At 59.4% G+C, this 27,319-nt stretch overlaps 10 protein-coding genes across 10 annotated transcripts; 5 read left to right on the forward strand and 5 right to left on the reverse strand.

Moving 5' to 3' along the window:
* Positions 1-1,202: 1,202 nt before the first annotated feature.
* SPRG_06683 (TKL protein kinase) lies at positions 1,203-3,186 on the reverse strand. The gene is made up of 2 exons (XM_012345495.1): positions 2,552-3,186; positions 1,203-2,504 (listed from the first exon to the last, which is right to left on the reverse strand). The coding sequence occupies exons 1-2, from the start codon at positions 3,151-3,153 to the stop codon at positions 1,235-1,237; spliced, it is 1,872 nt and encodes a 623-aa protein (XP_012200885.1). The 5' UTR covers positions 3,154-3,186; the 3' UTR covers positions 1,203-1,234.
* Positions 3,187-3,565: 379 nt separating this feature from the next.
* SPRG_06684 (TKL protein kinase) lies at positions 3,566-5,455 on the reverse strand. The gene is made up of 2 exons (XM_012345496.1): positions 4,896-5,455; positions 3,566-4,841 (listed from the first exon to the last, which is right to left on the reverse strand). The coding sequence occupies exons 1-2, from the start codon at positions 5,420-5,422 to the stop codon at positions 3,632-3,634; spliced, it is 1,737 nt and encodes a 578-aa protein (XP_012200886.1). The 5' UTR covers positions 5,423-5,455; the 3' UTR covers positions 3,566-3,631.
* A 592-nt stretch (positions 5,456-6,047) lies between these two features.
* SPRG_06685 (TKL protein kinase) lies at positions 6,048-7,904 on the reverse strand. Its single transcript, XM_012345497.1, has 2 exons — positions 7,300-7,904; positions 6,048-7,255 (listed from the first exon to the last, which is right to left on the reverse strand). The coding sequence occupies exons 1-2, from the start codon at positions 7,866-7,868 to the stop codon at positions 6,064-6,066; spliced, it is 1,761 nt and encodes a 586-aa protein (XP_012200887.1). The 5' UTR covers positions 7,869-7,904; the 3' UTR covers positions 6,048-6,063.
* A 544-nt stretch (positions 7,905-8,448) lies between these two features.
* On the reverse strand, positions 8,449-10,444 carry SPRG_06686 (TKL protein kinase). The gene is made up of 2 exons (XM_012345498.1): positions 9,781-10,444; positions 8,449-9,733 (listed from the first exon to the last, which is right to left on the reverse strand). The coding sequence occupies exons 1-2, from the start codon at positions 10,383-10,385 to the stop codon at positions 8,506-8,508; spliced, it is 1,833 nt and encodes a 610-aa protein (XP_012200888.1). The 5' UTR covers positions 10,386-10,444; the 3' UTR covers positions 8,449-8,505.
* Positions 10,445-14,042: 3,598 nt separating this feature from the next.
* SPRG_06687 (40S ribosomal protein S3a-2) lies at positions 14,043-15,130 on the forward strand. The gene is made up of 2 exons (XM_012345499.1): positions 14,043-14,120; positions 14,213-15,130. Exons 1-2 carry the CDS (start codon positions 14,111-14,113, stop codon positions 14,986-14,988), a joined length of 786 nt encoding a protein of 261 aa, XP_012200889.1. The 5' UTR covers positions 14,043-14,110; the 3' UTR covers positions 14,989-15,130.
* A 1,604-nt stretch (positions 15,131-16,734) lies between these two features.
* On the forward strand, positions 16,735-17,714 carry SPRG_06688 (hypothetical protein; the record flags this gene model as incomplete). Its single annotated transcript, XM_012345500.1, has 6 exons — positions 16,735-17,005; positions 17,049-17,185; positions 17,230-17,303; positions 17,355-17,411; positions 17,457-17,515; positions 17,560-17,714. 6 exons carry the CDS (start codon positions 16,735-16,737, stop codon positions 17,712-17,714), a joined length of 753 nt encoding a protein of 250 aa, XP_012200890.1.
* Positions 17,692-18,708, reverse strand: SPRG_06689 (hypothetical protein). Its single transcript, XM_012345501.1, has one exon. The coding sequence runs from the start codon at positions 18,689-18,691 to the stop codon at positions 17,813-17,815; it is 879 nt and encodes a 292-aa protein (XP_012200891.1). The 5' UTR covers positions 18,692-18,708; the 3' UTR covers positions 17,692-17,812.
* A 387-nt stretch (positions 18,709-19,095) lies between these two features.
* On the forward strand, positions 19,096-22,229 carry SPRG_06690 (hypothetical protein; the record flags this gene model as incomplete). The annotated part of the gene is made up of 14 exons (XM_012345502.1): positions 19,096-19,129; positions 19,188-19,490; positions 19,538-19,679; positions 19,729-19,829; positions 19,875-20,327; positions 20,379-20,650; positions 20,698-21,108; positions 21,155-21,252; positions 21,300-21,450; positions 21,494-21,601; positions 21,645-21,759; positions 21,812-21,873; positions 21,927-21,942; positions 22,000-22,229. The coding sequence occupies 14 exons, from the start codon at positions 19,096-19,098 to the stop codon at positions 22,227-22,229; spliced, it is 2,496 nt and encodes an 831-aa protein (XP_012200892.1).
* A 549-nt stretch (positions 22,230-22,778) lies between these two features.
* Positions 22,779-23,554, forward strand: SPRG_06691 (hypothetical protein; the record flags this gene model as incomplete). The annotated part of the gene is made up of 2 exons (XM_012345503.1): positions 22,779-23,420; positions 23,495-23,554. 2 exons carry the CDS (start codon positions 22,779-22,781, stop codon positions 23,552-23,554), a joined length of 702 nt encoding a protein of 233 aa, XP_012200893.1.
* Positions 23,555-23,887: 333 nt separating this feature from the next.
* On the forward strand, positions 23,888-25,732 carry SPRG_06692 (hypothetical protein; the record flags this gene model as incomplete). The annotated part of the gene is made up of 1 exon (XM_012345504.1): positions 23,888-25,732. One exon carries the CDS (start codon positions 23,888-23,890, stop codon positions 25,649-25,651), a length of 1,764 nt encoding a protein of 587 aa, XP_012200894.1. The 3' UTR covers positions 25,652-25,732.
* Positions 25,733-27,319: the final 1,587 nt, after the last annotated feature.

The raw sequence follows: 27,319 nt of genomic DNA on the forward strand, positions 1-27,319 counted from the left end.
AGCATCCGTTGGCGCATCAGTGGGAGCATCAGTTGGCGCATCCGTGGGAGCGTCAGTCGGGCATCTGTGGGAGCGTCCGTTGGCGCATCGGTGGGAGCGTCCGTTGGCGCATCAGTGGGAGCATCAGTTGGCGCATCGGTGGGAGCGTCAGTTGGCACATCCGTGGGAGCGTCAGTTGGCGCATTCGTGGGAGCGTCAGTTGGGGCATCCGTGGGAGCGTCCGTCGGGGCATCCGTGGGAGCGTCTGTTGGCGCATCTGTCGTTGGTGCAGGCGTCAGAGCAGTCGTTGTGGGTGACGGTGTTGATGATGGAGCCAGAGCGTTCAATAGGGAATTCAGTGACAATCCAGCGATACTGGCACTCTCGGCACTCACTACAATATATAGATGTCTCGGAGGTTAGTGAGAATAAACGTACGCTGTCGAGCGTCATGGAAGATTAGCTGCCGCGCGGGCTCCGTGCCCATCGACGTCGTGGTGACGGCGAGGACGACGAAGGCGGCAGCGAGGCCGATGGCGGCGACGACGGTCTTGCGCGACTTGTTCTTGTGCGGCTTGACGCGCACGTAATCCACGGGTTCGATCGCTACCATCGTGCAAATTCAACTCTGACGCTCACCATCGCTTTGCTCTCGGTGCGAAACTCCTCCAGCTTCCTATTTTCATAGTTATCCGGATGACGTGGCAGTGCGTGAGAACGGGTTGCCGTTGATGAGATCTCACTCCATCCAAAAAACGACCAGTCGGCTTGGAGGGATATAATAAATGCAGCTGAACCATGCCCACGATGCGTTCTTTGCATCGCTCACGACGTACGCTCGAGGTGCGACGACGCACCGGTGGGCAGCTACGCGAAATCATCTCGTGCGGCATAAACAGGACCAGCCATCTCGCCCGCCGCGTTCCACGAGCCGTTGTCTGCCGTTTTAGACCCGAGATCCTGGCCGAGAGCACTCGTCGTTGCAAGAAACCATCGAAGCGACCCCACAAAAGCATCATCCGGTCTCCTCCATCCACAACATCCAGCTTGCCTCTCCTTGGCCGTTGCACGAGCCGTCGCATTGCTGACAAGTTGTTGACTGTAGTGGAGGCTTCAAGTACCCCTCGCGAAATTCTGGGCACGAATATCGTACCTTACATCGTACTGGCATCGCATCCAGCGCATGCTCTTTGCCCTCCTCTCGCCGTTTCCTTGAGAGAAGCTGGGATGGAGAAATGACATAAATTGGATAGGCTTAGGCGGCCTTGCCCGCAACGTTGGCAACGGCCGCGGCAATGTCTTTGAGCCGGGGCAAGAAGATCTCGGTGACCTTCTTCATGACGACTTCGTCCTGGCGGATGTCGCGGACATGCCCCTCGACGCCGTGGAACAGCGACATCTCGGCGGCGTACGCCTCGAGCCAGCTGGCCACGCTGCCTTCATACTCGAAGCGCAGAAGCACGTGGCCCTTCATTTCGCCGCGGCTAAAGACGGGCGACCACCCGACGTAGACGTTTTCGGCGTCGATCTTCTCGAGCGTCTCTTCGAGCGGCACGGTCACCTTGCCAATCTGCCCGTCGAAGAGTAAGTTCTTGTTCATGATGTTGATCTCGAGGATCATGTCGATCGGGTGCACGTTGTTGAACGGGAACGTCTGCGACCACTTGGGGTCGCACCCGCCGTTGTCGTGCACCTTGGTCTTGGCAAGGCGCCCGCCGAGGCTGAGGCGGCAGTACGGGTCTTGCACGCCGAACGCCTGCGTGTCGAGGAGGTTCTTGGCGCGGACGACCGAGATCTTGGCGTTGAGCACCGGCGGCGGCTTCTGGAGCCGGCGAATCGATCGGACGTTGTCGTACGAGCCTTCGCGCAGCTGCTTTTGGAGCTCGGTGACGACGTCGACCGCGGACGGCCGGCCGTTCGGGTCGAGCGACACGCAGCGCAGCGCGAGGTCCTGGTACCACAGCGGCGCGCTCGCAAACGTGTGCGTGATCGTCGTCTGGCCTGGCACGGCGTTGCGGATGACGTCCATGAGCATATAGTCGCCGAGGTACCGGCCCTGTCTGTCCTTGTACGACGAGTACGGCACCGCGTGCGTGTCGAGCTCTATGAGGAGGAGCCCGAGCGCGTAGATGTCGACCGTCTCCGAGTAGTGCCCCGACCCGTTCATGGTTTCCGGCGCCGCCCACCGAAAGTCGCCGACTCCGTTGGTCATCATCTGCTCGAGGTCCTTCTCGCGCGCGCTCGAGAAGCCCGTGACTTTGGCCACGTTGCGCTCGTTCAAAAGCACATGGTAGCTGCTCAAGTCGCGGTGGATCAAGTCGAGCGAGTGCATCTTGGCGATGGCCTTGGAGACGTTGAGCGCGATCTCGAGGCGCGTCTTCCACGACACGGCGCTCGGACTCGTCGTGTGCAGGAAGCTGCGCAGATCGCCGCGCTCCATGTGCTCCATGTACATCATGGGCGACGCTTGGCCGAGGCCCGATGCGCCATAGAGCGTCACAACCGTGCCGCCCGCCCCGTCCAACCTACGGCTCATGAGCTACAAAGGCAATCGAAAGGCACGACGACGTACTTGGCCATGAGCGAGATGGACGACTTGAAGTGTTCGATGACGTCGTCGCCAAGGCCGTTGCGCACGAGCTTCTTGAGCACCGTGCGCTTGCCGTCAAAGAGACCAACTTGGAACTCAAAGTTGCCGCCGCCCGGCAGCCGCTCCTGATAGCGGAACTGCGAGAGATCAATGTACGGGATCGTCTGCAGCGACGTGAAGAGGCGGCGCATCGTGTCGAGTTCCTTGCGCTCCTCGGCGAGACGCTTGCGCTCCGCATCCATGTCGGAGCTCGACCCAACGTGGGCCAACGTCCCGCGCCGGTGCATCGATGCGTCCGCGAGCGCTTCCGTGACGGTGTTGAGCTCGGCCTCGAGCTCGGCCGCGCGCTGCTTCGTCACCTCTAGCTCGTGCTGGAGCGTCTGGACGAGCATTGATGTGTTGCTGTTGTCGGCGACGCTGCCGGCGGCGGCGTGGGCCTTGTTGAACTGGTCGAGCCGCCGAAGCAAAATCTTGATCTTCTTGTCAAAGCCCGGCAGCGCATCGCCGCAGTTGTCGCTGACGCACACGGGCGTGAGCATGTCGTTCGGGTGGTTGCACACCTGGCACATGATGGTCACGTCCATGGTACTCGTCGTCGGCGGTGGCGGAAATGGAAGTGGGTGATGATCGGCTCTCCTCTTGTTGGCAGTGGGATCTTGGCCGGATGATGCACGGTATCCGGATGACATGCCCGGCCTTTCTGCAACCCGCCGACTTCCAGCCACGAGCGGCGAGCCATCATCGTTGCGCCGTCGCCAGAATGGCTACCGCCCACCTCGGTGGCACGGCTACGAGGAGGCCGCCGCCCGCTGCTTTCTAGCGGCGACCGCCCGCGGAGGCAGTACCGTCCGTACTGTAAATGATCGAGGTTGTAGCATCGTTGAAGTAGCCCGCACGCGGCTGGTCCTGCGCTGGGTTGTTGTCGGCGATGGACCTTCATCATCACCCAAGATCCTCCGCCTTGATTACCTTGCTTGATTCTTTGGATCGCTTCGCCAAAGGGCGGCAAGAAGCTGGTATTCGTATGAACGCATGGCAAGGCGTTGCGTGTTAATAGCGTGTCTACGGCGCCACCTCGACCTGCTCGACAAGGCGCTGCGCGACCTCGATCTTGTGCAGCGCTTCATCTCGCGCGACGCTTTCGGCGTCGCCGAGCGCGACCACGTAGCACTCCATGGCGGCCACGTACTCGTGCAGCCAGCGCGCGACGTCGCCTTGGAACTCGACGTCGATCGTGAGGTACCCGTGGTTGTCGCCGCGGGAGTAGACGGGCAGCCACATGCGGCGGCGGCAGCCGTGCTTCCCGTCGAGCGCTTCGTGGAGCGGGAGGTTGCACTTGCCGATCTGGCCTTCCAGCCACCACTGCACGTTGAGGATGTTGGCCTCGAGCACCATCTCCATGAGGTTGACATTGAAAAAATCAAAGCGCTCGTTCCAGCGGGGCGCGCGGCCGCCGCGGTTGTGCGGCTGCGTCGAAAACTCCTTCCCGCCAAGACCGACCTTGCAGATCGGGCTCTGCGTCCCGAACGCCTGCGTGTCCAGAATCGAGTTGGCCTCAACGACCGTGAGGCGCACGTTGACGACCGCCGGCGTCGGCGGCGCCGCGACCTTGGACGGCGCGCGCAGGTGCTCTTGGAGCCGCCGCACGAGCTCGACGGCCGACGGCCGCGCGGTCGGGTCCAAGCTCGTGCACTCGCGCGCGAGGTCCTGGTACCACGACGGGCTGTCGCCAAACTTGTGCTGCGTGATCGGCGCGCCCGGCGTCGCCCGGCGGATCGCGTCGCTGATGGCAAACTCGCGCATCTGCCGGCCCTTGCTGTCCTTCATGTGCGCGTACGGCAGCTCGTGCGTGTCGAGCTCGACGAGGATGATGCCAAACGAGTAGATATCCGCCTTCTCCGAGTACAGGTTGCCTTCGACCATCGTCTCGGGCGCCGCCCACCGAAAGTCGCCGACGTTGTTGGTCATGGACGACGGCGACTTCTCGCGGGCGTTGGAGAGCCCCGTGACCTTGGCGACGTTGGTGTGCGAGAGGAGGATGTGGCTCGAGTTCAGATCGCGGTGGATGAGGTCCATCGCGTGCATCTTGGCGAGCGCCTTGGCCACTTGCAGCGCGATCTGGAGCCGCGTCGGCCACGAGAGCGCGGCCTTGCCCGAGAGCGCCGACCGCAGATCGCCACGCTCCATGTACTCCATAAAGATGACGGGCCGGCGCTGGTCCACGGCCGCGGCGCCAAAGAGCGGGATGATCGCGCCGCCGCCGCCGTCGAGCCTACGCAGAAGCGCAGCATGAGCCTCGTCAATCGAGAAGGTGGATCATGTCTACTTGGCGAGCATCGCGATCGACTCCTTAAACTTGTGTACGAGCGCTTCTTCGGGACTGGATTCGAAGAACATTTTGCGCACGACGAGCTTGCCCTCGAGCGTGCCGAGGTGCAGCACAAAGTTGGACGTCGTCCCAAGCAGCTGCGCGTCGAGGAACTGACTGCCCTCGACGCCGGGGATCGTGTGCAAGCTCGCGCTCAGATGCTGCCGCTCCTCGATCTCCTGGAGCCGCTCGCGCAGATGCTTGAGCTCCATTTCTTTGCCAACACCGGACGCGTCGGCTTGGAGCTTGGCTTGCAGCGCCAAGAGGCGGCTCGCCTGCTCGTCGACCTGCGCCTGGAGCGCGACGATTTGCGCCCGCGCCGCCAGCAGCTCGGCGTTCGGGTCGCCTTGCCACAGCTGTAGCCGGCGCACGAGCACGTCGAGGCGGTCGGCGTCCGACCCGAGCGACTTGCCGCAGTTGGTGCACACGTTCTCGGTCACAACGTTGGGCTTGTTGCAGACGACGCACGGGATTGACGTGTCCATCGCAGCGGTGAATTTGTACTGACGACGACGACGACGACGGTGGTTCTTGAAGGCCGCCTACAGTGTAGATGAGGAGAGTGCGAGTGCCATCAACTACCACTCTACAGTACGCCTCGATTGTCCAGAGGAGAGCAAGAGAGTGGGTGTGCCCTCGCACTGCGCGGCGCCACGTCAGCGCCGAGCGCTGCGACACTGGCCCCACCAAAACGCTTAGCGATGCCATGGCCTCGACGCGACGGCAGCCGTCGGCGTCGGCGTCAACGCCAGCGACACTGCGGGGCCCACAACCCGTGACCACGGTACCGTGTACTATACAGTGTACCGGGGCAAAGACACGAGTCGTCCAGATAGATGCGTCGGCGGGCAAGGGCGAGCGTGGGCGGCAGAGCAAACGCGCTCCAGGAGCGCTGCTCGCACTCTACCGTGCAGCGCATCGATGGCGAGACGACGCCGCCGAGGTGCGCTCCCCACGGTCCACAACGCGTCCTCCAGCGTGAGCCATTGACAAGCCATCCTTGGGTACTTCAAGGAACGTTTAGCACGGCGCATATACATGTACAGCATAGCACTCAGCCTGGTCGACACACTATCTCATGTTGATGCTTTATCGTCCAAGCACCTACACCTGCGTCTTCTATTATCTATGGCCGCAGCCGAGACCCGCCTTGCCGCACGATGCTGCGACGGGCCTTGAGCGTCTGGAACACGGTCGTTGCGCGCGAGATCTTGGCTTGCATCAACGGCTCCTTTGTGTCTTGGAGCCGCGGCAGCGACTGCACATAGGCACCCATCCAGGCCTCGACATCGCCCTTGATTTCGAGCTTAAGCACGAGGTAGCCGTGCGGGTCGCCGCGGCTCTGCACGGGCAGCCAGCGCGTCCACGCCTGGAGCTCGTCGAGCTCGTCCATGACCTTGGCCAGCGCCAGGTGCACGACGCCAATCTGTCCGCTGCGGCCGTACCGAATCTGCGCCTCGAGCGTCGACTCCATGAGATGCAGCGCACTAAACTCAAACGTCTCGTCCCACGTGTAGTCAACCGACGCCTGCGTCGTTGCCGTCGCGTCGTGGAGATGCAGCGAGACGAACGACGGCATGTCGCCCATGTCGGCCACATGCAACAGCGACGATGCGCTCAGCACCGTCACGCGCAGCACGAGCGGCGGCAGCCCACTCGTGGTATGGACCTGCGGGAAGAGGCGCGCTTCGAGGTGCCGGACGACCTCGACAGAGGACGGGCGGCGGCGCGGGTCGAGGTCCGTGCACCGGGTAGCGAGCGCACGGTACCAATCGGGGCTGTCCCGGAACGCGTGCTGGAGCACGAGGTCGGTCGGTGTCGCCCGGCGCAGTAGGTCGATGAGCGTGAGGTCGCCGACGGGCTTGCCGCGGCGGTCGCGGACGTGGGCGTACGGCGCCTCGGCCGTGTCGAGCTCGACGAGAAGCAGGCCGAGCGAGTAGATGTCGGCGGTCGACGTTGGGAGCGCGCGGTCGGCAAAGAGCTCGGGCGCGGCCCAGCGCATGTCGGCCTGCTCGTCCAGTCGCGCCGTCGCTCGTGCTTGGGTCCAGCCCGAGAGCTTGGCCACGTAGCCCGCGCCGAGAAGCACGTGCGACGAGTGGATGCGCTTGTGCACGAGGTCGAGCGCGTGAAGCTGGCTCAGTGCACGCGCGACGTGCAGCGCGATGCGGAGGCGCGTCGCCCAGGTCAGCGATGGGCCGGCGCGGAGGACGCTGTGGAGATCGCCGAGCTCGAGGTACTCGAGGTACACTTGCGTGTGGCCTTGCGAGAGCCCCGACGTGCCGAGGAGCGAGACGGCCGTGCCGTCGGCGCCGCCCAGCCTACAAGTTGCGCATGAGATTGCGGCACGTTTCAAGCAACGTACTTGGCGAGCAGCGCGATCGACTCTTTGAACGTGACGACGGCCGCGTCACTCGCGTCGGTGCGGAAGAGCTGCTTGCGCACGACGGGCTTGCCGTCGATCGTGCCGACGTCGAGCTGGAAGACGCTGGACGACGACGTCGGGATCGACCGCTGGAGCTTGAAGTGCGCAGCGGGAATGAACGTGAGCATGTGCAAGTTGGCCGCGAACGACTGCTGCGACGACTGAAGCTCCTGGAGCTGACTCTCGAGCGCATGGATCTTGTCCTCGTACTCGGGCTCCTTGTCAAAGGACGAGAGCTGCTGGAGGCGCCGCGTCAGCTCGTAGTTCTCGCGCTGGAGCTGGTCGCGCTCGGCCGCAAGAGAGCTCAGCGACGCCTTGGTCGCGTCGAGCTCGGCTTCGATCTTGGCCGGCGGCTCGGACGACTGGAGCGTCGAGAAGCGGTCGAAGCGCTTGAGGAGGATGAGGAGCTTCTCCGAGTCGGACCGGACCGGCTGCTTGCAGCGCTTGCAGCACGGTGCGCGGATGTCGTTGGGGACGTTGCAGACTTCACACATGAGCGACGTGTCCATCTTTCTTGATCAAGCAGTCTCTTGCTCGGTGATGCGCCTTTGAAAGTGACTGCTTCCGGCGACGCTCAAGTGGGCGAGATTCCATCGCACGCCAGGACCAAGGGTTGCAGTCTTCGTCGTCTTCTTCCTTGAAGCATCCACTTGGCTACTTTTCTGCAGCAGCGTCGTTCTCTGCATGACGCCGCCTGCTCGTCCGACTAGCCGTGCCACTAACAGTGGACACGTGTTGAAGGTCGTCTTGCATCAAGCGCCTAGCTCGCGCTGCTGGCAAGGCGGTCTCACGCTACGTCTCGGGGCGTCGGGCTGCCTCGATGGGTACTCGGTCCCTTGGTGTTTCTTGGCCCGTGGATCGAACCCTTTGCTGCTGGCGGTGCGTCGCGTAGAGTGGCACGGCACGGCCATAGTAGACGACGGCGCTTCGCCTCTGCGTCAGCGGCGGCGCGACATCGGGCCTTTTTATCGAACAACCAATCAGAAGCGGTATCTTTTGGAGATCCCGCCAATGGCCATCGTGCAAAATTCGAACGCACCTTCCAACAAGCTTTGCTATCAGTTGCTACGCGGCATGTCTCGGTGCATATATTCGTAAACTACTATGCTATTCTTTAAGAAGAGTGTATAGACTACGAGGACGAGATCAAGTGGGCATGTACATGCTGCGGATGACTTTGGCTTGGGCGACTCGGACCGGATCGCGTTCGATCCGGATCGAGTCGTCAATGTACCTTACCCGGTCAAAGTACTGGTTGCGCCACCGGAGTCGACCCTCGCCCATGAAGGTCACCTTGAGGTAGAGCTCGCCGCAGTCGGCACCGTCCTTGAACAACGGCGCTTCGAGCTCGACGACCCAATCGTCGTCGGTCAGATCATCTCCGTGTGGCAGCGTCTTCTGGAGAGGCACGGTGCAGATGCAGATTTGAGCGAGCTGGTTGCCCAGCTTTTGGTAGACGCGCGCCTCGAGCGTCATGAACTCTGGCTCTTGGGGTCGGAAGTCCATGAGATGGTTCCACGTCGGACTGCTCCCACGCTCCTCGGAGAAACCAGTTTGTGACTGATCCCGACCGAGGCTCACGTGGCACTGCACCTGCATGTGGCGGGTACCCGTCCCGCGGAGGCCCTTGGCTCGTTGCACCTCGACCTGGACGTGCATAGGCTCGGTCACCGGTGGCTGCAGCGGGAAGAGGAACTTTTCGACCTCGCGGCGCAGCGTCTCAAGAATGGTGAGGATCGTCGGGCGCGACGAGGGCTCGAGCGCGAGGCACTGCTGGACGATCTCCGCGTAGTACGCCGGCGTCGACGCGTCCATGTTGTGCTGCAAGATTGGGTCGCCTGCCGTGACGTTCGCGAGGCGCTTCTCGAGCGCGTGCTCCGAGATGGGCTTGCTCGTGGTTTCATTGATGAACGACACGTACGGAAGCGCGTGCGTCGCAAGCTCCTCGAGGAGCTTCCCGAACGAGAAGATGTCGGCCTTCACAGAGTACCGGGCATGCGCCAACTGCAGCGTCTCTGGCGCTGCCCAGCGCACGTCGCCGACGTTGCCAGTCATGGTCCCGGCCGACGGCTGACGCACGTGGCTAAAGCCCGTGAGCACGACGCGGTGCAAGTCGTGCACGAGCACATGGAACGAGTTGACGTCGCGGTGGATGCGGTCGATCGCGTGGAGCTCGTAGAGGCCGCGGGCGATCGTGAACGCCACGTCGAGGCGCGTCGGCCACGGCACGGCAGCCGCGTCCGGCGTCTTCTCGATGAGATACCGGAGGCTGCCTCGCGGCATGTACGGCATGTAGATCACGGGGTTTTCGCTCGTGTAGTCGAGCCCCGATGCGCCGAGGATCTGGATCAGCGAGCCGCGTCCACCGTTCAGCCTACGACAAGAGCTTAGACGCAATCGGAGGTTGGGTGACGGACGCACCGGCGCAAGATAGCAAACGAGCGCTTGACCTTGTCGAGCATCTCTGCGAGCTTGCCTGTGCGGCGAAGCGCCTCGACGGCGTTCGGGTCGAGGCTCTTGCGCACCACGATCTGGTCATTGATGCGGACCTTGTGCAAGATGAAGACCTCGCCGCGCCACAGCGGTTGCTCGTCAACGACGTGGACATCACTGACATTCACGAGTGGCGTCGACTGCAGTGTGAGCTCGTTCGCCCGGTCCTGCTGGAGCTTCATTCGTTCTTCTTCCAGCGCCTTGCTCTTCGCTTCGTACTCAGCGTCGAGTCGCTGATACGCGGCTCGGAAATCGGGGTCGGCCGTCGCGCTACCGCCAATCGCCATCGCCTTCTCCATTGTAGCGACCTTTGCGTTGAGCGCATTGACTTGCGCCGCAAGCTTCTCGTTGGCATCTTCGAGCTCCTTCTTGGCGACTTGAAGCATGTTGTGAGCGGCGGCGTCTTCCTTGCACACGCGGACGAACTTGAGTCGGTTTTCTGCCGGCGGCATCTCTTCGTCGCAGTGTGCGCAGAGCGAGGCCGTGGGCGCATTGTCTTCGTTGCACAACTGGCACGTGACGACGAGCCTCATCGCTCTGCGTCCTTGGTGGCGAAGGCGGAAGTGACGACCGCCGGCCGACCCTCCCCGATCACTTTGCCAGCACGCGATGGGCACCAACTGGTGGGTGGGATTCGATGCAGTGTCTGGTCCATGTACACTGTACGGGGAGCGATACACTGGATGGATAATGGCGGTGCGCGTCAAGCCCAAACGCTCGCAACACTCAGAACCTCCTAGCCTCCTAACCTCCAAGATGTATTCATCCCGTGCCCCAAATGCCCGTGCCTGCTAATTTGATGCACAGCTTCCCGCAGAGACAGCCCTCTACATATAAGAACAGTGTCACTGTACAAGAACGCAGCTTACAAACGCGTCAGCTGGTGTCCTAGCAGCCGCGTGCCGTGGGCTGTCGCTGCACGCGATTGTTGGCTTGACCTGGAACGGTGCGCCGCCACAGCTTGCGCCTCGTTCGCTGATGCTCTTAACCCTCTCAGACCTAAGGCGGGAAATCCGCCAGCAGATACTGGAACCCTTGTCGTGCCCAGAGTGCAGACGCCGCAATCAATTGATTCGCCACACGTCAACGGTACTGGACTAGAAACACGCATTTTGCAGCTGCTCAGACTTGCAAGTTCCCAATACACTGTATGTGGCAAGTTCCGTCGTTCAACATTCTGAGCTCGACGCCCAGGCGCCTCGGGAGCAAGCGACGTTTTCGTCGGCGAATGATCGGCGTGTGGTGTCTTCATCAACGGCTCCACTGGATGATGCGTGCAACGCGTTGCTCCATGTGACCAATTTGCGAATCATTTTCTCTTCTATGTCAAGATCACTGTCTAGATTGGCATACACGTGTACTACAGTACTCACGGCGAGCTTTACTTCGTAGAGCCAGCTCGATGTTGGGTTTGGCAATCCTGCCGCGGAGCAAATTAGGCGCTTCAAATACACGGCAACGTCTAGTCGCCAAGACTGGGGCTCGCTCCTCGCCAAGGCACGGCCTGCACAAAAGTCAACACCCTACCTCCGCTGCGCTGTGGTGGGCAGGCTTAAGACGGCTCGCCGCCCATCAGCTGCCATTTCTCGAGACCGTGCAAATGCTGATGTATAGAGCAGCGGTGGCGTATGCAATAGGTTGTGCACGAATAGGTTGTGCACGAGCGCGATCAAGACTTGGTGCTTCATATAGAATCGCTTGTTCTAGTTGCTGAGGCGATGACATGACACGGCATCCGCTAACCTCTTGCTCGGCAGCATCGGCAGCTTTAGTGGCGGCGGCGCAATCAAGTTGCTTTGGAGCAGTGTCCGTGGTGGTCACTGAATCACTGAGGACAGTCGTTCTCAAGGTCTCGGACTCGGAGACGACGGCTAATAGACTGCGATTTTACCATTTCTGCATCAAGGTTGCGCGGTCCCGGCCATCGAAATCGCAGAAACCGATGCAGACATTGGAGCGGCGCAATAGAGCGCACAGGCGCCAGTGGCGTAGCGATCGCGGTAAGCAAGCGGGGCTTATTTGGCTGTCTTCACCAAAGATGCTGCGCAGCACATCTTTGTAGGAAGCTTCGCATATCTCGAGCCGAGCTCTGCTAGCTAATCGACGACATGGAGGAGTCTCAGACTTGAACCCTTGAACCATACCACCGTTTCTTGGCGCGTCGTGTCGTGATTGGCTTAAACATCTCATTGGTCGATGAGTTTGAAATTATAAAGGCGCGCAATCCAATCGTGCACAGGACTGCAGCAAGGTTTTCCCGCCTCTGGACCTCCGTCCTCGGCTGTTCGCTGGGGAAATGGACAGCCTGGACTCTGCACATTAGCGACACACCTCTGCAACATGACAACCTGTAGTTATGACGTATACTCGCCTCGTTCCTGTATCCACACAGTGGTCTCGCTCGAACCTCAATGCAGGAAAATTGCCAGCACGGCAGCATGCAGCCTTGAAATCTCGCCGCATGTAAGCTGTTGTATCGATCTTGGTCGTAAGAAAAGCAGCACGATGTGCACTCCACAGATCATGGTCTACCGCAGGGTCAAATAGGTCTATGTGTATCCACCGTCAAGCGCTAAGCTCCACCGTCAGCCGTCGACAGTCACAACGTGGCGTGCGTTCGAGCTCTCGACGGTCAGGGGTGATTACAAGTGCGATGTTGCGAGTCCAGAGCTACCGATCTCCAAGCCCACCACGATAGGGAACCTTGCATCTTTCGAGTCGCGTGCGAAGATTGTAGCTAATTTATACTAACGTTACTAGTAGTGTAATAGTAGTAGCATTCATTATTCGAGCTGACCTTTGTCTTGATGACAGACCGGAGTATCCTGTAGCGGCATTACCCGTGAGATTCCTTCCATTCTCCGCCGAAGACCGCGAATATTTGAAAAATGGTCAAGCTGATATCATCATAGTATGCGTCGAGCTCTTTTAACGCTCAATTTAAATGGACATGCTGTTCGGGCGACTAGTACTAGTACTACCTGCAGTCATTATGTACCCGCACATGGCGAGAGAAGCACGAAGCGTTGAGCCGAGCTACTTTGGCTGGTAAACGCTCATTCAAAAGGGATCCATTTGTTGTGGTGAAAGGAGAGCGGCCTTCTCCACAACTCAAAGGAGAGCGTGCGTTCTTGTGGCCGACAGGTTGCCGTTTGCGCTCGTCGACAACGCCGGTGCGACGCGGCGATATCGATGGCTAATGCAATACAACTCGTGCATAAAGTCATTTATCTGTCGGTGTACAACGTTCGTAGAGTCCTTGGAGCGCTGCCATCGCAGCTTTTCGTGGGCTCTTTTGACCAGAGCCCAAGAGAGATGGAAGGTTGTCTCTGCTTCGTTACTCCAGCACGATTCGTAGCGATGTCTCTTGCCTATAATGGGCAGCGGTGCTGCAAACATCGCAAGTTAGGACTAGCACAACCTTGACGTTCGATGCCGCAATGGCACTTTGTGCTCGACACACCACCGTTTACGCTGTACTTCAAGCTGCGTGCTTGACAGCACGCTAGTCGTCGCCTCTTCTTACGCTCGAACAAGGTGGCTTATCAACACGAGTATGCGTGCTTGTCGCCGACTCGAGTCTCGCATCTCCCTTCTGCGTCAACACATCATCGCGATCGCCAGCGATGGCACGGCGTCGCATCCTCGCATCTCGTGAGCCTAGCCTCAAGTAGCTACACGTGTTGAGCAAGCCATCGCAGCGCTACAATCGATGCACGCGCTGTGCCCACGGCGCATCTTCCTCGCAGGCCTCTCGAGCGCATCTACATGGCGCCGTTGCCTCTCGCCTGATGGATGTTAGCAGCGCCCATGGCCTTGCGCGTCGGCTCTATGGCTTGCGCTTGCGGCAACAGCCTCCACGTCGCCGTCGTTGCCGTGGTCTCGTCGCGATGGCCGCCGTGGCCGGAGCCGCGCCGCGGCCATCATCATCCTATTGCGTTTATCCGGCATGGCCGCCATTTTATCCGTACCGCACCAGTGTTTTTGATTGGCCGTGCCCAAAGGTGGGCAGGTGCGTGTTGTAATAAAATAGAGTGTTTCACACGCGTCTAGAATGGCGCATTGTCTTGGGTTTGTATAGTTTGGGGTGTGTTTTCCGTGCATAATAATAAAACAAAACGCAACGCTTTCCCTCTCTGAAATGAACACCTGGGAGGTATGAACCCAGCGTGAGAACCAGTGATGAATAAGGGGGTTTTGGACCAACCATCGGGTCGCGTGTTCATTTCGCCTTTGAAAGTTTGAATCATATCGCATCATGGCTGTGGGTAAGTACAACAAGCAGCGTCGATCCTCGCCTCGAGGACGACGACGAGCTCCATGATGAGGAGCAGGAAGAGCTCATGATGATGGCCTCTAGGCAAGAACAAGAGATTGACCAAGGGTAAGAAGGGTGGCAAGAAGAAGGCCGTCGACCCCTTCACCCGCAAGGACTGGTACGACATCCGCGTCCCGGGCATCTTCCAGCAGCGCACGATCGGCAAGACGCTCGTGAACCGCACGTCGGGCACGAAGATCGCCTCGGAGGGCCTCAAGGGCCGCGTCTTTGAAGTCTGCCTCGCGGACCTCAACAAGGACGAGGACCAGAGCTTCCGCAAGATCCGTCTCTGCTGCGAGGACGTCCAGGGCACGCAAGTGGTCACGGGCTTCCACGGCATGGACTTCACGCGCGACAAAATCTGCTCGCTCATCAAGAAGTGGCAGACGCTCATCGAAGCGTTCGTCGATGTCAAGACGACCGATGGCTACACCATCCGCCTCTTCTGCATCGCGTTCACCAAGAAGCGCCCCAACCAGATCAAGAAGACGTGCTACGCCCAGACCGCCCAGATCCGCGCCATCCGCAAGAAGATGACGACGATCATGACGGAGCAGGCCAGCAAGTGCGACTTGAAGGACCTCTACCTCAAGTTCATCCCCGAGATCATCGGCAAGGAAGTCGAGAAGGCGTGCCAGGGCATCTTCCCCCTCCAGAACTGCTTCCTCCGCAAGATGAAGGTCTTGAAGAAGCCCAAGTTCGACGTCACCAAGCTCATGGAACTGCATGAGGAAGGTGCCGAGGAGAAGGGCGCCAAGGTCGTCCGCGACGAGGACCTCCTCGTCCAGTCGATGGCCGGCACGGGCGGCCGCTTGTAAGCGACCTCTCCCAACCACGTCTACCGAGCGAAATCTCCGACGATGTAGTCTTCTTAAAGGCAAATTAATGGAAGACAACTCAACAGCCAAACGCGATATTCAACTAGGCTATATCATTTTATATTGTCGCCCTTGTACACCATTATTGCCGGGTCCTCGCCCTCCAGCAGTGGCTCGAGACGGTCGATTGTCTCGGGCGCCGTCAAGAACCGACGGTACTCGAGATACACCAAGCCATACCGCACCGCAACGATCGCACCGACCGTGCCAAAGAGAACGCCAATGGCGATCCCGATCTTGGCGCCAATTGTGAGGGTATCGGGTGTGTCCGGAGTCGTCTTTGGCACTGCAGTGAGCGCCAACGCCGCCGCTACGGTAGACACGACCGTGGAGATAGAGCGTGGGGACCTCATTACGTGGTGAAGTGGGACTCGGTGACACGGAAGCCGGTGTCCAGTCTAAGCGATGATGACACATGCTGCTTTGCTGCACGAACGTGTTACTCGGTGTGGTGCTTGGAAGCGGAGATGGCAATGCGGTAGCTTCTGGAAAGGGCGACGGAGGCGTGTTGCTTGGAACGGCGGGTGTCGAGATGGTAGGCAGCGTCGTTGGCTCGAGCTGGGTTGCTACAACGTGCTTGTCAGCTTCCGAGCAGGTGCGCCGGCTACACTTGTTGGCCAGGCTAAGGTGCCAATAGCGTGAGTGAACCAACGAGTCATTCCTGGTCGTCGTACGGGACGACGCGTTGGCCGAGGACGTTGTGCTCGTATTGACGGCCGCTAGACCATGCATCGGTACATCATCATGCACGGCCGTAGCATTCAACAGTACATGCGTCTAGCACAACATGGTTAACAGCACGCACTGGTACCAGAAGCAGGAGCCGCTTACTCGACGATGCTCGGGACGACGTATTAGCGTCTACCAGCGGTGGCATGAGGGTCCAGCTACTGCCAACTGTACGAGACATACCTATTCCATTATCGGCGGATCAGAGATCAAAGTTGATCGGTTTCGCCACGCATCAAGTACCACGCGTTGTCTTCATCGCTGCGGGTGTCAATGTTGTGGGCCCACGACCACCTAGAAGTGGACTGTGATGCGCTAATCCGGTGCGTGGGGTCGCACTGCCAAAGCTCGAGCTGCTTTCACTCATGCTAAACGCCTCTTGAGCCGGAACGAGGCTAGATCGTTGAGAGGCAGCGACCCATGCCAACAACACGAGGCTCGACCATGGTTGCATGCTGCACGAAAATCGCAATGGCGGTTGGGCCGTTTTCAAAAAGAGAGATGGTCCGCACGACGTCGAGGAGGCGCGAACAACAGAAGCATATATACAACGGTAGAAGAACAGAAGAACAGGAGACTCGGCATTTCGCAGACGTTAGGTACATTGGTCACCCATCCACCACTGGGCAGGCAGGGCACCGATAGCACGTGCAGTCGACGCCCGTAATTTGCTCGGCCGTCGACGCAAAAGACGTTGACCGTAGCGTGCGGTTGCTGCAGGCGGCTAAATTAAGCTATACAACGAACAAGAAACTCGAGATACCGATAGAATCAAGCATGCGCAACGACAATGCGATGCTGCAACGTGGTTGCAGCAACGGCGGCTCGTGAGCAGCGCAGGCGAGCAGGCGATAAGCGAGGGTTGATCCAGAGTGCACACTAATTCATTGGTACCAATATAGCACTATTTTGAAACATGAACACTATATTGCGTGCATTCCAATCCACCGTCAAACGATGGACGAGAAGCGGATCGAGAAGGAGTTCCTGGCGGCCCGCCCGCCGCTGGCGTACGCCAAGCTTCAGGGTATGATCGACGAAGACCGGCCGTTCGAAGCCTTCATCACGCAGCTGCCCGTCAAATTTGGCCGTGGCGCGCAGGCAGGCCATGCGATTAGCCTCGGCGACCTCATGTCCGTGTCTCGCCAGCATGCGTCAATCAACTGGAACGCGGAGCGCAGCTGCTTTGAGCTCACGTGCTTGGGGAAGAATGGCATGCACGCTGGCGGTACAACGCGAGTAGCTCGGTGGTACCTCATCATCAAGCATAGGCAAGCGGATCGAGCAAAAAGAGGTCGTCGTGCTCACGCCCAAGATGCCACTGCGCATTGGCGGCGCTCGCATCTACTTTCTGCCCGCGGTCAAGCCCTCGACGTCAATCATGTCGGGTCTCAAGCTCATCCAGAAGGTATAGTTGCGATGCGCCAGGGTGGTGCTGACGTTGCATGCTAGGCCTTTGAGAAAGCGAACCCATCCAAGACCGTGGGTTTGAGCGTCGAGGAAGCGGTTGACGCCATCTACAATTGGTAGCTCTACCTACGCTATTGGATCCTCGCTGACGATACCATACCCCGTAGCTTCAAGGACATTGATTACGAGGTCGGCGGCCGGCAAAACCTGACCACGCTCGTCAAGTACATTGCCTTCGCTGCGATCGCCGTGGCCAACGATATGCGTAGATCCTACTTCGAGTGCCCCAACTCGACCTTCAAGCGAGTGAGCGTCTCGCCTGCTGGAGGTAAACCAATCGCCGTTATCGGGTCGACGTCACGGTCGGAGTAGAGCTACGCTATATCCATGTTCGGCCAGAAGGTGCAGACGAGCCCAAGAAGCGCCAAGGCACTGCGTCTGCCGAAAGCAAGAAGAAGCAAAAGGTCGCGACACAAGAGTCGCCAGCCACGACGGGGCTTGCGACGCCTGCCGAGCCGGCACCGTAGGCTTGCCAAACAACGTGTATTATACTCCTTGTGCACTCGCACCGTGTGACCCACTTGAAGCAACGCAACACTGCCGCTACCGACAGTACTACGCCCGACTAAAAGGATGCCATCGTCGCCTGGAACCGAGCTTGTTGGCGCTTCGTCTCGCGGTTGCACACCTCCCAGACGTTGCTCAGCGGTGCCCCGGTGAACGGCGCCATTGGCGTGTACGGCGAGGGTCCATATTCAGGCGTAAAGGTGGAGAGCGGGAGGCCAGCCTTGGCCTGGCACGTCCAGATACTCGCAAAGAGTCGATCAAAGCGCTCGACGCTCGCCGCGACGTGGGGGTCTGTCGGGTCCGTCACCTGCGGCGCTTCGTCCGACCCAATGCGGCCGTGGATGTGCGCGACGTGCGGCAAAACGGTCTCGAGCCACGCAGCGTCCCAGCTCGTGTCGAGAAGGCGCTCGGCCCCGAGGACCCAGTGCGAAAAGTCCATCGTGAGCCGAAGCTCCGGGTACGCGCGGAGCATCTCGAGCGTGCGCCATGGGTTCCAGAGAATGCGACCGCGGTGCGTCTCGTGCGCAATTGGAATGTCGTGAGCAATGCTCCGCGCGGCCGTAAAGAACTCGTGGCATGTGGCGTCGTTCCAGTGGTCCGCGCCGGCGTGGGCATTGAGGAGGACCGGGCGAAGGCTAAGCGCATGGGCTTGCTTGATCTCGTTCTCGAACTGCTGGAGATGTGCCTTGACGCTCTTATCTTCCCACGCAGCCGGCTCGTAGTCCGTCCAGCCGGAGTAGATGCCAACGATGAGCTTCATGTCGTGCGCTGCCAGCTCGTCGAGAAAGGCGGGGCCGCCGTGCGCCTGGATCGCGCTGAGGCTGGCCTCGACCCCCGAGTAGCCGAGCTCCTTGAGCACTTGGACAACGCGAAGGTTCGTCTTGACGTCCTTGGAAGGGTTGATGCCCCAGAGGTGGCGGAAGACGTCCAGCTTCATGCGGTTGGGATGGCGAAGATCACGATATGTGCAAGTCAACATTGCATTGGACGAAAAGGATGCTTCTACACGCGATATGATTGGCTGTTCGCATTAAATCTGTCATCCCAGACCTCGGATTGGCCAGACTCCTTTCTACACATGACGCATGCGGTGTCCATCTTGCATGGTGCGCACGCATTGGATGAAATGGAGCATGAAATGACATTTGATTGGATAACTTGTTGAGTTTGGGGACGCTGCCACTGGATTGGACAAAATAAAAGATCTGATTTTGGTGCCTTTGTATTGGTTAAAATTATTGTAATAGGTGTATATGATTGGCTGCATTTTGGCCATTTCAGGGCGAGATGCACGTTGATAGGCCATTTTCATCACAAGACAAACATCCCAGCGGGAGCAGCATGTTCTTCCCGACAGACCGCGCGGCCTTCCGACGTAGCTTCCCCTGCGTCTCATGGAACCGAGGAGGAAGATAACATGATGCTACTTGAAGGTTACGAAGAGGAAGCGCTGGTAGCGCGGAAGAAGCGCTTGGCGACGATCGAGAGCATGAAGCTCCGGGAAGAGGCGCCGTCCGACGTCGACTACACCAGCAAGGAAGACGAGCATTACGCAGCCTTGGACAAGATGTGGCAAGCGCTTGTCGATGACCGTCCGACGAGCTCTATGCGAGCTCCATGGCTCTTCGAGACGACGGATTGGCGGTTCCCAACGCATGAAGACTCGATGCAGCGGCCCGACGAGACCCCGCGCATGCTACCCCAGCGCAGCGGCGACGAAGCGCCCCATGAAAGCGGTACAGTGGAAGTAAAGCCTGAGAAGCGATGTCATATCGGACCTTAGGAGCCCCAGACGACGAAGACCCCTTCGAAGAGATCGAGCTACGATGGGCTACCCCCATGGACGACGCCAAGCTGTGCATGCCATCAAGAGACGGCAACATCCTAGCCTATGCAGTCGACAATGGTCTTGGCGACATTGACTTGTACCACAACTGCCTCATGACAAGGGTCACGCTTACATGTTTCCATTAGCGCATGGCATGAGGATGCGTGCTGCTGGAGCGCATTGGTTGATACCTCGCAGCACGTCGTCTGCATCACGCCTTCGCCCTCCGAGCTCGACGCATCTCCACGTACTAATGTCGCTCGAGCTTGCGGCTTCATGGTGTAGCTTCTAGAGTCCGATGACGACGAAGACGTCATTGAGATCTGCAGCTTGGACGGACTGCTCGGGCTTGCACCAGACTATACCGTACCAGTCGAGGAAGCGTATCCGCTGGAGATCATCCGCAACATCTACACCTCTCGCATGTCCAACTCCAAGTTATCAATTCCGTGCTTTCTGGACATGGCGCCTCAAAACCAGGATGCGATGATCGACATGCTGCACAAGGTGCCGGTCGAGCGAAGCCCAGCTCTCGCTGTCGAAGGCCTGGACACAGCACCAGGAGGGTCTAACGCTGCTCTCGATGATGACGACGCACTGCATTTTCAGTCGGCCGACGATCCGCTGGCCATCTATGGCATCATTGGCTCGGCACCCGCGGCAAGCAGCACGGATGCGCTCTATCGCAAGGCCATTCTTGACTGCGATCAGCTCCACGTGTCCGCACACGTACCGAGCCTCTTTGGTACGCTTCCTTTCATCTGCTTATGGGGGTGCATAAGATCTTACTACGTAGATGACGCATGGCCAGCACATTTGAAGAACCATTGGTGCGATATTGCGGCGAGAGCATCGGCGACCAAGTCCGATTCGGTGGTCGTCCAGCAACTTGAAGTCCCACGCCTCAAAGAGACCTTGATGGTCCCGTCTGAGGCCCTCCAAGCGTGCGCGATACTGCGTGAGGCCGAGGCGCCAACCGAGGTCGTTCTCTGCCCGACCATCATTGCCATGGAGTTGCCCATGGTCTGGTCCAAAGTGCCCAGTTGCTTCAACGAGCAACTCTTTTCCGTACGAGCTCCAAATCCATGAGCGTCGATGCTGACAAGGTCTTGTAGGCCGCAAATGAGCTCACCGAAGTGCTTGATGTGCCGATGATAAGCGCAACGGACAAGCGCATTGCTACGACGTTGAAACGATCCCAGACAGACGACCGTGGTGACTCCCGAGCGACGAAGCGTTCGAAGAGCAGCAAAACCATCGCGTACAAGCAGCACGACGAGCACGAGACAACGATCGGCCTCGTGAACCTGGGCGACGACGATCATGACGTCAGTGCCGAGTCCCCACCGTCGGGCAAAGACGAGCTGCTTTCGTCGCTCCAAACGTTTGTGCTCCACGCGGCCCGGCCCGTTATCTGGAAGCTCGTCAAGTGCGGTCAGTTTCGGTACCAAGAGACCAAGACCAAGTCGGCCTTGGAGCACCTCACCTTGTCCACGCTCGAGGCAATCGTTCTCACCCAGCAGCAGGTGCGCTCTTGCTTCGAAACTCGTCTACTACGCATAGCTACCATAGGAATTGGCCAAGGTGGACGTGCTCGGAGCGCGCCGAAGCCCCGACGTCATGGAGCGGTGTCACAACCTTGGCGAGTTGATTTATCTGCACACCCTCCGGTGGGATGCTGAATGCTCTTACGCAATTGAGATTGACTCTGTCATAGGCTTTTGTGGCACGCGTTGCAAGAGTACGGCGTCTCGGGCGGGGTCACGTTCTTGGAAGCCTGCCTCTTCAGCGAAAAGTATCAAAAGGCGCTCCGAAAGTCCCACATGTCGACGCTACACTCGATGCTGCGACTTGTAGCGCCGTTGCCGGTATATGCTCTCCGTACCGGTTTTTCGTCAAGTGACGCTGTAGGAGAATGCAGAGACGTTGACGCCCACGAAGAGCAAGCTGGAAACCTGCGGTTTGCCGTTGCGCGAACAACCAAATGCTCTTCTATGCGCCGAAGATTTTCCATACAGAGTACGGCAGTCATCTTGAAGCCATGACTTATGGGCGTGGATAGGAGCACGTCTCGGCGCTTGGTATACAGATGGTTGCCCGACCTCTGGACAGCCCGTTGGGCCTCGTATTGGACGCCAGCACAGGGCTCTGTGTCGCCCCACTTGCCACCTTTTTGGGTCCGTTGTTTGTTCGTCGCTCTCCTATCGACTCTAACGTGTCGCGTTGCAGACGATGGATTAGCGCAGATGTACGCCTACAAGCTTGCAGAGCACCAAGCAGTCTTCACCAAGGTACATGAAGCGAATCAAGCATATAGGTAGTAACGTGCCATTGGACTACGTAGCTGTGGGTCGTGCTCGGTACGCGCTACTCGCCGCTAGCTTCCTGCATCCTGAACGACTCTCTTTCGAGGACAGAGCTGCACTCGCTCTCCGACTGTTCGAACTCCGAGAAGCAAGCGGTTGAAGCCCACGTCCAAGCGTTCACGGCGTCGACGGTTCATTTTACAGCCAACGTTGTCACCATGACGAGGTATGGCGTACTGGTGCAATGTGGTCGACCACATCTCGTGCGCAGCCTCTGCACCGAGGACACGCTGCACTTTGTGTCGACTGCGATTGCCTCGTCAGATCGTCTCCCGGTATGAAGGTATCTCAAATGTTATGGTGTGACCACGTGTCTTGCAGGCAATGCTATCGCTGGACCACGACGAGTCGGGCTTTGAGCGATTCCTTGTCTCGACCAAGGCCGTCAACGCGCTCGGAGCACACTACGTCATGCAGCACGTAAGCCATTTCGCGCATACCGCATCGCTCTTTATGCATTTCAATCGCGTAGCGATCGATGACGACCATCCTGGATACCGAGAGCACACCGCCTTTGCCCGACGCCATGGCTGCCCAGTGGACGCGGCTGCACGAGTCGGTGCTTCTTGCGCCAGCGAGCGAAGTATACTGAGTTCTATGCGTAGGATCTTGCACCAAGACCACGGCCTCGCCATGTCCCACGACGACGCCTCCTCGGCCGACGAGTAGCAGCAGCCACCACGCTGGCATACCCTCAATAAGATCGCGTTGCGTTCTCGACGTGCAAAGGTGATGGCATCCGTATTGTCCGGATAACACGACAGGAACTCGGACTTTTTGGCATGCTGGCGCGGACGAGTGGACGATGCCTGCGGCTTGTGGCTGGCCGCATGGCGCTGCGCCGCCGCTTCCTCCATGCGACGGCCATCTCTCTTCAGAGCACTATCCGTGCGGATGATCGCTCGCCCACGGCGCGCGTCGATCTTCTGGCGGCCTGCACGACGGGCCAAGAGCGCTTGCAGATGGCGCAAAGCGTGCTCCAGACCACCACCGACGACGACGACGACGACCTCGGCGTCGTCTCGGACGTGCTCTTGCGGCTCTCGATGGCGAGCGACGTTCCCCGCGCCATGACGCTCGTGGAGCTCATGCACGAGAACGAAGTGCTCGCGACGGCACCTGCGATGCGCGTCTTCTCGCGCAGCTACTTTCGGCAGCACGCGAATGACCTGCCGTCGGCGCTGCAGTGGTATCTCGAGAACCACAAGGCGCTGCTGTCGCCGACTCAGGAGCTGCCCCTGCAAGACGTACTTGTGCACCTCGTGGCCCAAGGCCAAGCGGCGGCGGCCATCCAGTTCTGGCTCCTCTGGTCCGAGACGCTCCTCGAATTACCGATCGACGCCATCTCGGCGCTGCTCGGTGAGCTTGTGCGCTACGAGCAATACGAAAGCATTCTCGGTATGCTCGCGACCAAGCACAAGGAGAGTCTGCAGCAGCTCCCGGCCTTTCACATGGCGCACCTCGGAGCGCTCGTGGGCTTGCAAGAGTACAGCGCCGCGCACGCTCTTCTCCAAGACCTCAAAGCCTCGAAAGCAGTGCCGGCTAGCGCCCGCTTGAGAAACTTGCCGCGCTCTGCACTCCACGCCGCTCGACGCCGTCCAAGTAGATGCCTCTTAGCGTGCTTGCATTTCTTTTCAAAAGCTCGTACCTCGTCTACAAGAGTTGGTCGATCTCACTTCCCCGGTGCCTTGCTCGACCGATAGCTATGTAGATGGATAGATGGATAGATGGATGGATAAATGAATGGATATATGGGTATATGGATACCGGTAGCAAGAGTGCTCTTCACAGTTGCGGCAACGGCCCACATTGTGCTACAGCGCTGGGATCGACGCTGATATCGACGCGCTTTTTGGACGGCTAAGGACGCGTGCATTTAGACACCGTTGCCTGGGTTATCCGGATTGCAGTTCATTGGAGCGCAAGACCGGATCCCGCGATGTTGCGCAGCTTGGTGTCGGTCCCGCGCCGATGGGCGCCAGCCTTGGCGACAAGCCACGTGGGAGCGCTCCGCTGCATCTCGGACGATGCGGCGCCGCCGCTGCGACAGCTCAAGATCAAGCCGGCCAAGGCGAAGAAGGTAAAAGGTCCGTTTGAACCGTTCGTGGCACCTCGCCGCCTGCCGGCCGACAAGGCGCTGCCTCGCGACGGCGACGTCAGTGCGCAGATGGCCGCGCACGTGCAAGCGCACCGCTATGACGACGCGCTCTCGCTCTTTGCGGCACTCCCGACCAAGTCGATCGACAGCTACCGCTGGGCCATGGAGGCGCACGCGGCTCTCTTTGATTACGCGCAGGTCGTGGAGCTGTACATGGATGCTGCCATGGCGCATGACGTGTCGAACGAGATGCGCCTCCTGTATGTCGTCGCGCTCAACCGGCAAAAGAAGTTTGCACACACGCTCGCAGCCTTTGCTGACTGGCACTACCTCCGGCTGCCGCTCTCGACGGCGATCTTCACCGCGGTGCTCACGGCCTGCGGGCACACGAAGGATTGGGCGCGCGCCCAGTTTGTCGCCAACGCGATGCAAGAAGCGGGCTTGTCACTGCAAGGCGTTGCGTACTTTCACATCCTCTCTGCCGCGCTCCGGGACCCAACGGTTCACGCGCTCACGTCGCTCGAGCTCGCCGAGGCCGCGACGTCGGCCGGGTACCCTGTCTCGACGTCGCTTTTGGGACAAATTTTGATTCTATCGGCCAAGCATGCGTCGCAGCTCGAGCAAAAAAAAGCCAAGGCGGTATGGGGCCGCGCGCGCCGCGTCTGGGACGCCAACAAGTCGTACGGCGCGATCACTGGTCGGCACGAGTTCCAGTACGAGGTGCTCATGCAAGCTCTCTGGAAGCTCAAGTACAAATCGGACGTCACGTCGATCCTTCACGACCTCCTTTCGTTCCCGCACTCGCGGGCGGACTTCAAGGCGCGCCTTTTGAAGGACCTCTTCAACCGCCACGTGGAGGACGCCGACATGGCGGGCGCGACCGCGATCGTCGACTTGATGCAGGCGCACGGTGTCGGTCTCTTGACCACGCTTCGGCGCCACAAGTTTTTTTCGCTCTGCGTGCGCAACATGCCGATCGACGAGACACGCGCCATCTTTACCAAATACGAATCGGTGCTCGGCGGCTGGAACGCCGAGGGCATCTCCGGCCTCCTCATCTGGGGCCACAAGGCGACGACCGACAACGACGAGGACGACGAGCACGAGCTCGAGCACCAGTACAAGCAGGTGCAGCAGCTCGTCAGCGACGCGTTCGACCACGGCTGGTCGCTCTCGTACCCGGCGATGGACCACACGGCGCACTGGCTACTGCACCTGCACCGGTACGAAGACTGCGTCGTTTTTGTGAACGGGCTGATGGAAAACCCAAATTTCGACGTCGGCTACCGCATCACGGAAGCAGGCATGGTGGCCGCCAAGCGCCTCGGCGACAACGCGCACGTCACCGAGTTGTACCGACAGCTTGAAGCGCGTCATCGCGCCAACCCGTCGACGCAAGCCGTGACCTTTGCGCCGCGCCCGCTCATGCTCTGGACCGCGATCGGCGCGTTCGAAGCGCTCGGGCAGTTTGAAGACGCGCGGTTGCTCAAGGCGATGCTCACGCAACTCCATCCGCATAAGGCCCCGTACAAGAACAAGAAGACGCCCATCCGTCGCGCGCGCCGCGCTGTCTTCGACGACTACGACACCACGGTCGACGTATAGGGATAGGGTCTCACGAGTGTAGAAACCCCGTAACACTGTTAGAAGAAGAAAAGGAGTTTGCGGACCAACGGCGCTCGGCGCGACAACTGCCTCGTACGCAAGGTGCAGCGTGGTGGTCGTGGTGCTTGCAGCCGACCATGCTGGCGACGGGTTTTGATTAATCAATCAATTAATCAATCAATTAATCAATCGACCAGTCAATCCATCCAACTTGTCTGCGTTGAAATCAAATTTGCCCAAACCAACTCGACGACGGCTTTGATACGCAGCAGCGCTACGCCTGAATGCGTGGGAGTTGGCGCCAGCACTTGGTTGTTGGGAGTGAACTCGAAGATCCATCCCGTGGTGAACCCCACTCGCCGAGGGATCCATAGCTCGTACGTAAGCTCCTGTATACGACAGAAGAGTGCAAGCCGTCGGGTGTGTTTCTGGATTTTTCATGGATGTCGACATTAGCTAAACTTTGTTTCGGAAGGCGGATTTGGCGGTGATCCGAGTGCAGCAAGCAACATACAAACGCAGAAGACAAGTGCGTCGATTCGAAGAAGTCATTACAAGAACGAAGCGAGGGCGCGCGGTAGGCCTCGCGGTGCGCCTGGTACTTGGTACCATTGTACAACTTGGGAGCGACGGCTCGTCTGGACATCGACGTCGCACCAACAACGTCTTTGGCGGCTTGCATGGCGTCTCGAAATCTGGCTCCGGCATGAGTGCCAGTACAAAAGAGCACTGGAATTGCGCCCATCGTTTGGATCGGCGACTTAAAGTTGAGCCACGTGCTCGGGCTCGAACCCACAGAAACTCCATCGAGTTAAAGCCGCCGCGAACCCTAATAGGCGCCGAGTCCATCACAGTTTGTAACTCAGTCGTCCCGACAGGAGATAGAGGAACCATTGACGGAGATGACGTGGCAGCGTCCATGAAGAAGCTCAGCCCACGAGGGGCCCCCCGAGTGAGGATCATGAGAAGGCTGCCCGACGTCCAACGTCTGCGAGGCCAACTACCCTACCCCTCACCAAGTGCAAAATTACAAAGCACGAGCAGATGCGACACCCATGTGATATTAGTATGTATTCAGAACAGACAGAATGACCATACTCGCTGACGACACACTACGCCGCCGTCGCGTGGCGTTGGCGCGGGGAGCGCGGAGCGTCGTCGGTGGTCACGATGACGACCTCCTGGACGCGGTTCTTGGTGGCTGTCGCAGGCGACAGCGCCTTGGCACAGAACTCTTGAAGCGCACGCGCGTATCTCGTCGGGTCGGCCAGGAGGTGCTGCACATGCCCCGACGTCTCAAAGTCGACTGCCTCGACGATCGCTTCCTGGGCCGTTGCCATCGCGGTGCGGACGCATTCCGGGTCCACAAACGTGTCGCGGGCCGAGTAGAGGAAGAGCTTGGGCACTGCCTTGTATTCGTCAAAGCAGAGCCGCCAATGGTCTGCGAACTGCTCGTGCGCCGGTCGAAACAGCGGCAGCCACTTGAGCGCGCTCAGCGAGAGGCGCACTGCGAGGCGCTCGCGCAGCGTCCGGAGGTGGCGCGCGCCCGCCCAGGTAAAGTCGACGGCAGCTTGCGTCCCGCGGCTCGGCGCCGAGTCAAAGACCATGGCCGGCACGTGGAACGCATAGTTGGCCTTGCGCAAGTGCAAGTCGATCGAGGTCCACGAC

Source organism: Saprolegnia parasitica (assembly GCF_000151545.1).
Source record: "Saprolegnia parasitica CBS 223.65 unplaced genomic scaffold supercont2.23, whole genome shotgun sequence".
Classification (NCBI taxonomy): Eukaryota; Oomycota; class Saprolegniomycetes; order Saprolegniales; family Saprolegniaceae; genus Saprolegnia; species Saprolegnia parasitica.

Bases quoted from the DNA above. Each gene is read 5' to 3' on its own strand.
- SPRG_06684 (XM_012345496.1), bottom strand. From the start codon at position 5,422: ATGGACACGTCAATCCCGTGCGTCGTCTGCAACAAGCCCAACGTTGTG. The intron at 4,842-4,895 runs GTAGACATGATC...GCTTCTGCGTAG, and splicing joins TCGATCGCGATGCTCGCCAA to GCTCGACGGCGGCGGCGGCG.
- SPRG_06686 (XM_012345498.1), bottom strand. From the start codon at position 10,385: ATGAGGCTCGTCGTCACGTGCCAGTTGTGCAACGAAGACAATGCGCCC. The intron at 9,734-9,780 runs GTGCGTCCGTCA...CTCTTGTCGTAG, and splicing joins TCGTTTGCTATCTTGCGCCG to GCTGAACGGTGGACGCGGCT.
- SPRG_06685 (XM_012345497.1), bottom strand. From the start codon at position 7,868: ATGGACACGTCGCTCATGTGTGAAGTCTGCAACGTCCCCAACGACATC. The intron at 7,256-7,299 runs GTACGTTGCTTG...CGCAACTTGTAG, and splicing joins TCGATCGCGCTGCTCGCCAA to GCTGGGCGGCGCCGACGGCA.
- SPRG_06683 (XM_012345495.1), bottom strand. From the start codon at position 3,153: ATGGACGTGACCATCATGTGCCAGGTGTGCAACCACCCGAACGACATG. The intron at 2,505-2,551 runs GTACGTCGTCGT...CATGAGCCGTAG, and splicing joins TCCATCTCGCTCATGGCCAA to GTTGGACGGGGCGGGCGGCA.
- SPRG_06689 (XM_012345501.1), bottom strand. From the start codon at position 18,691: ATGAAGCTGGACGTCTTCCGCCACCTCTGGGGCATCAACCCTTCCAAG.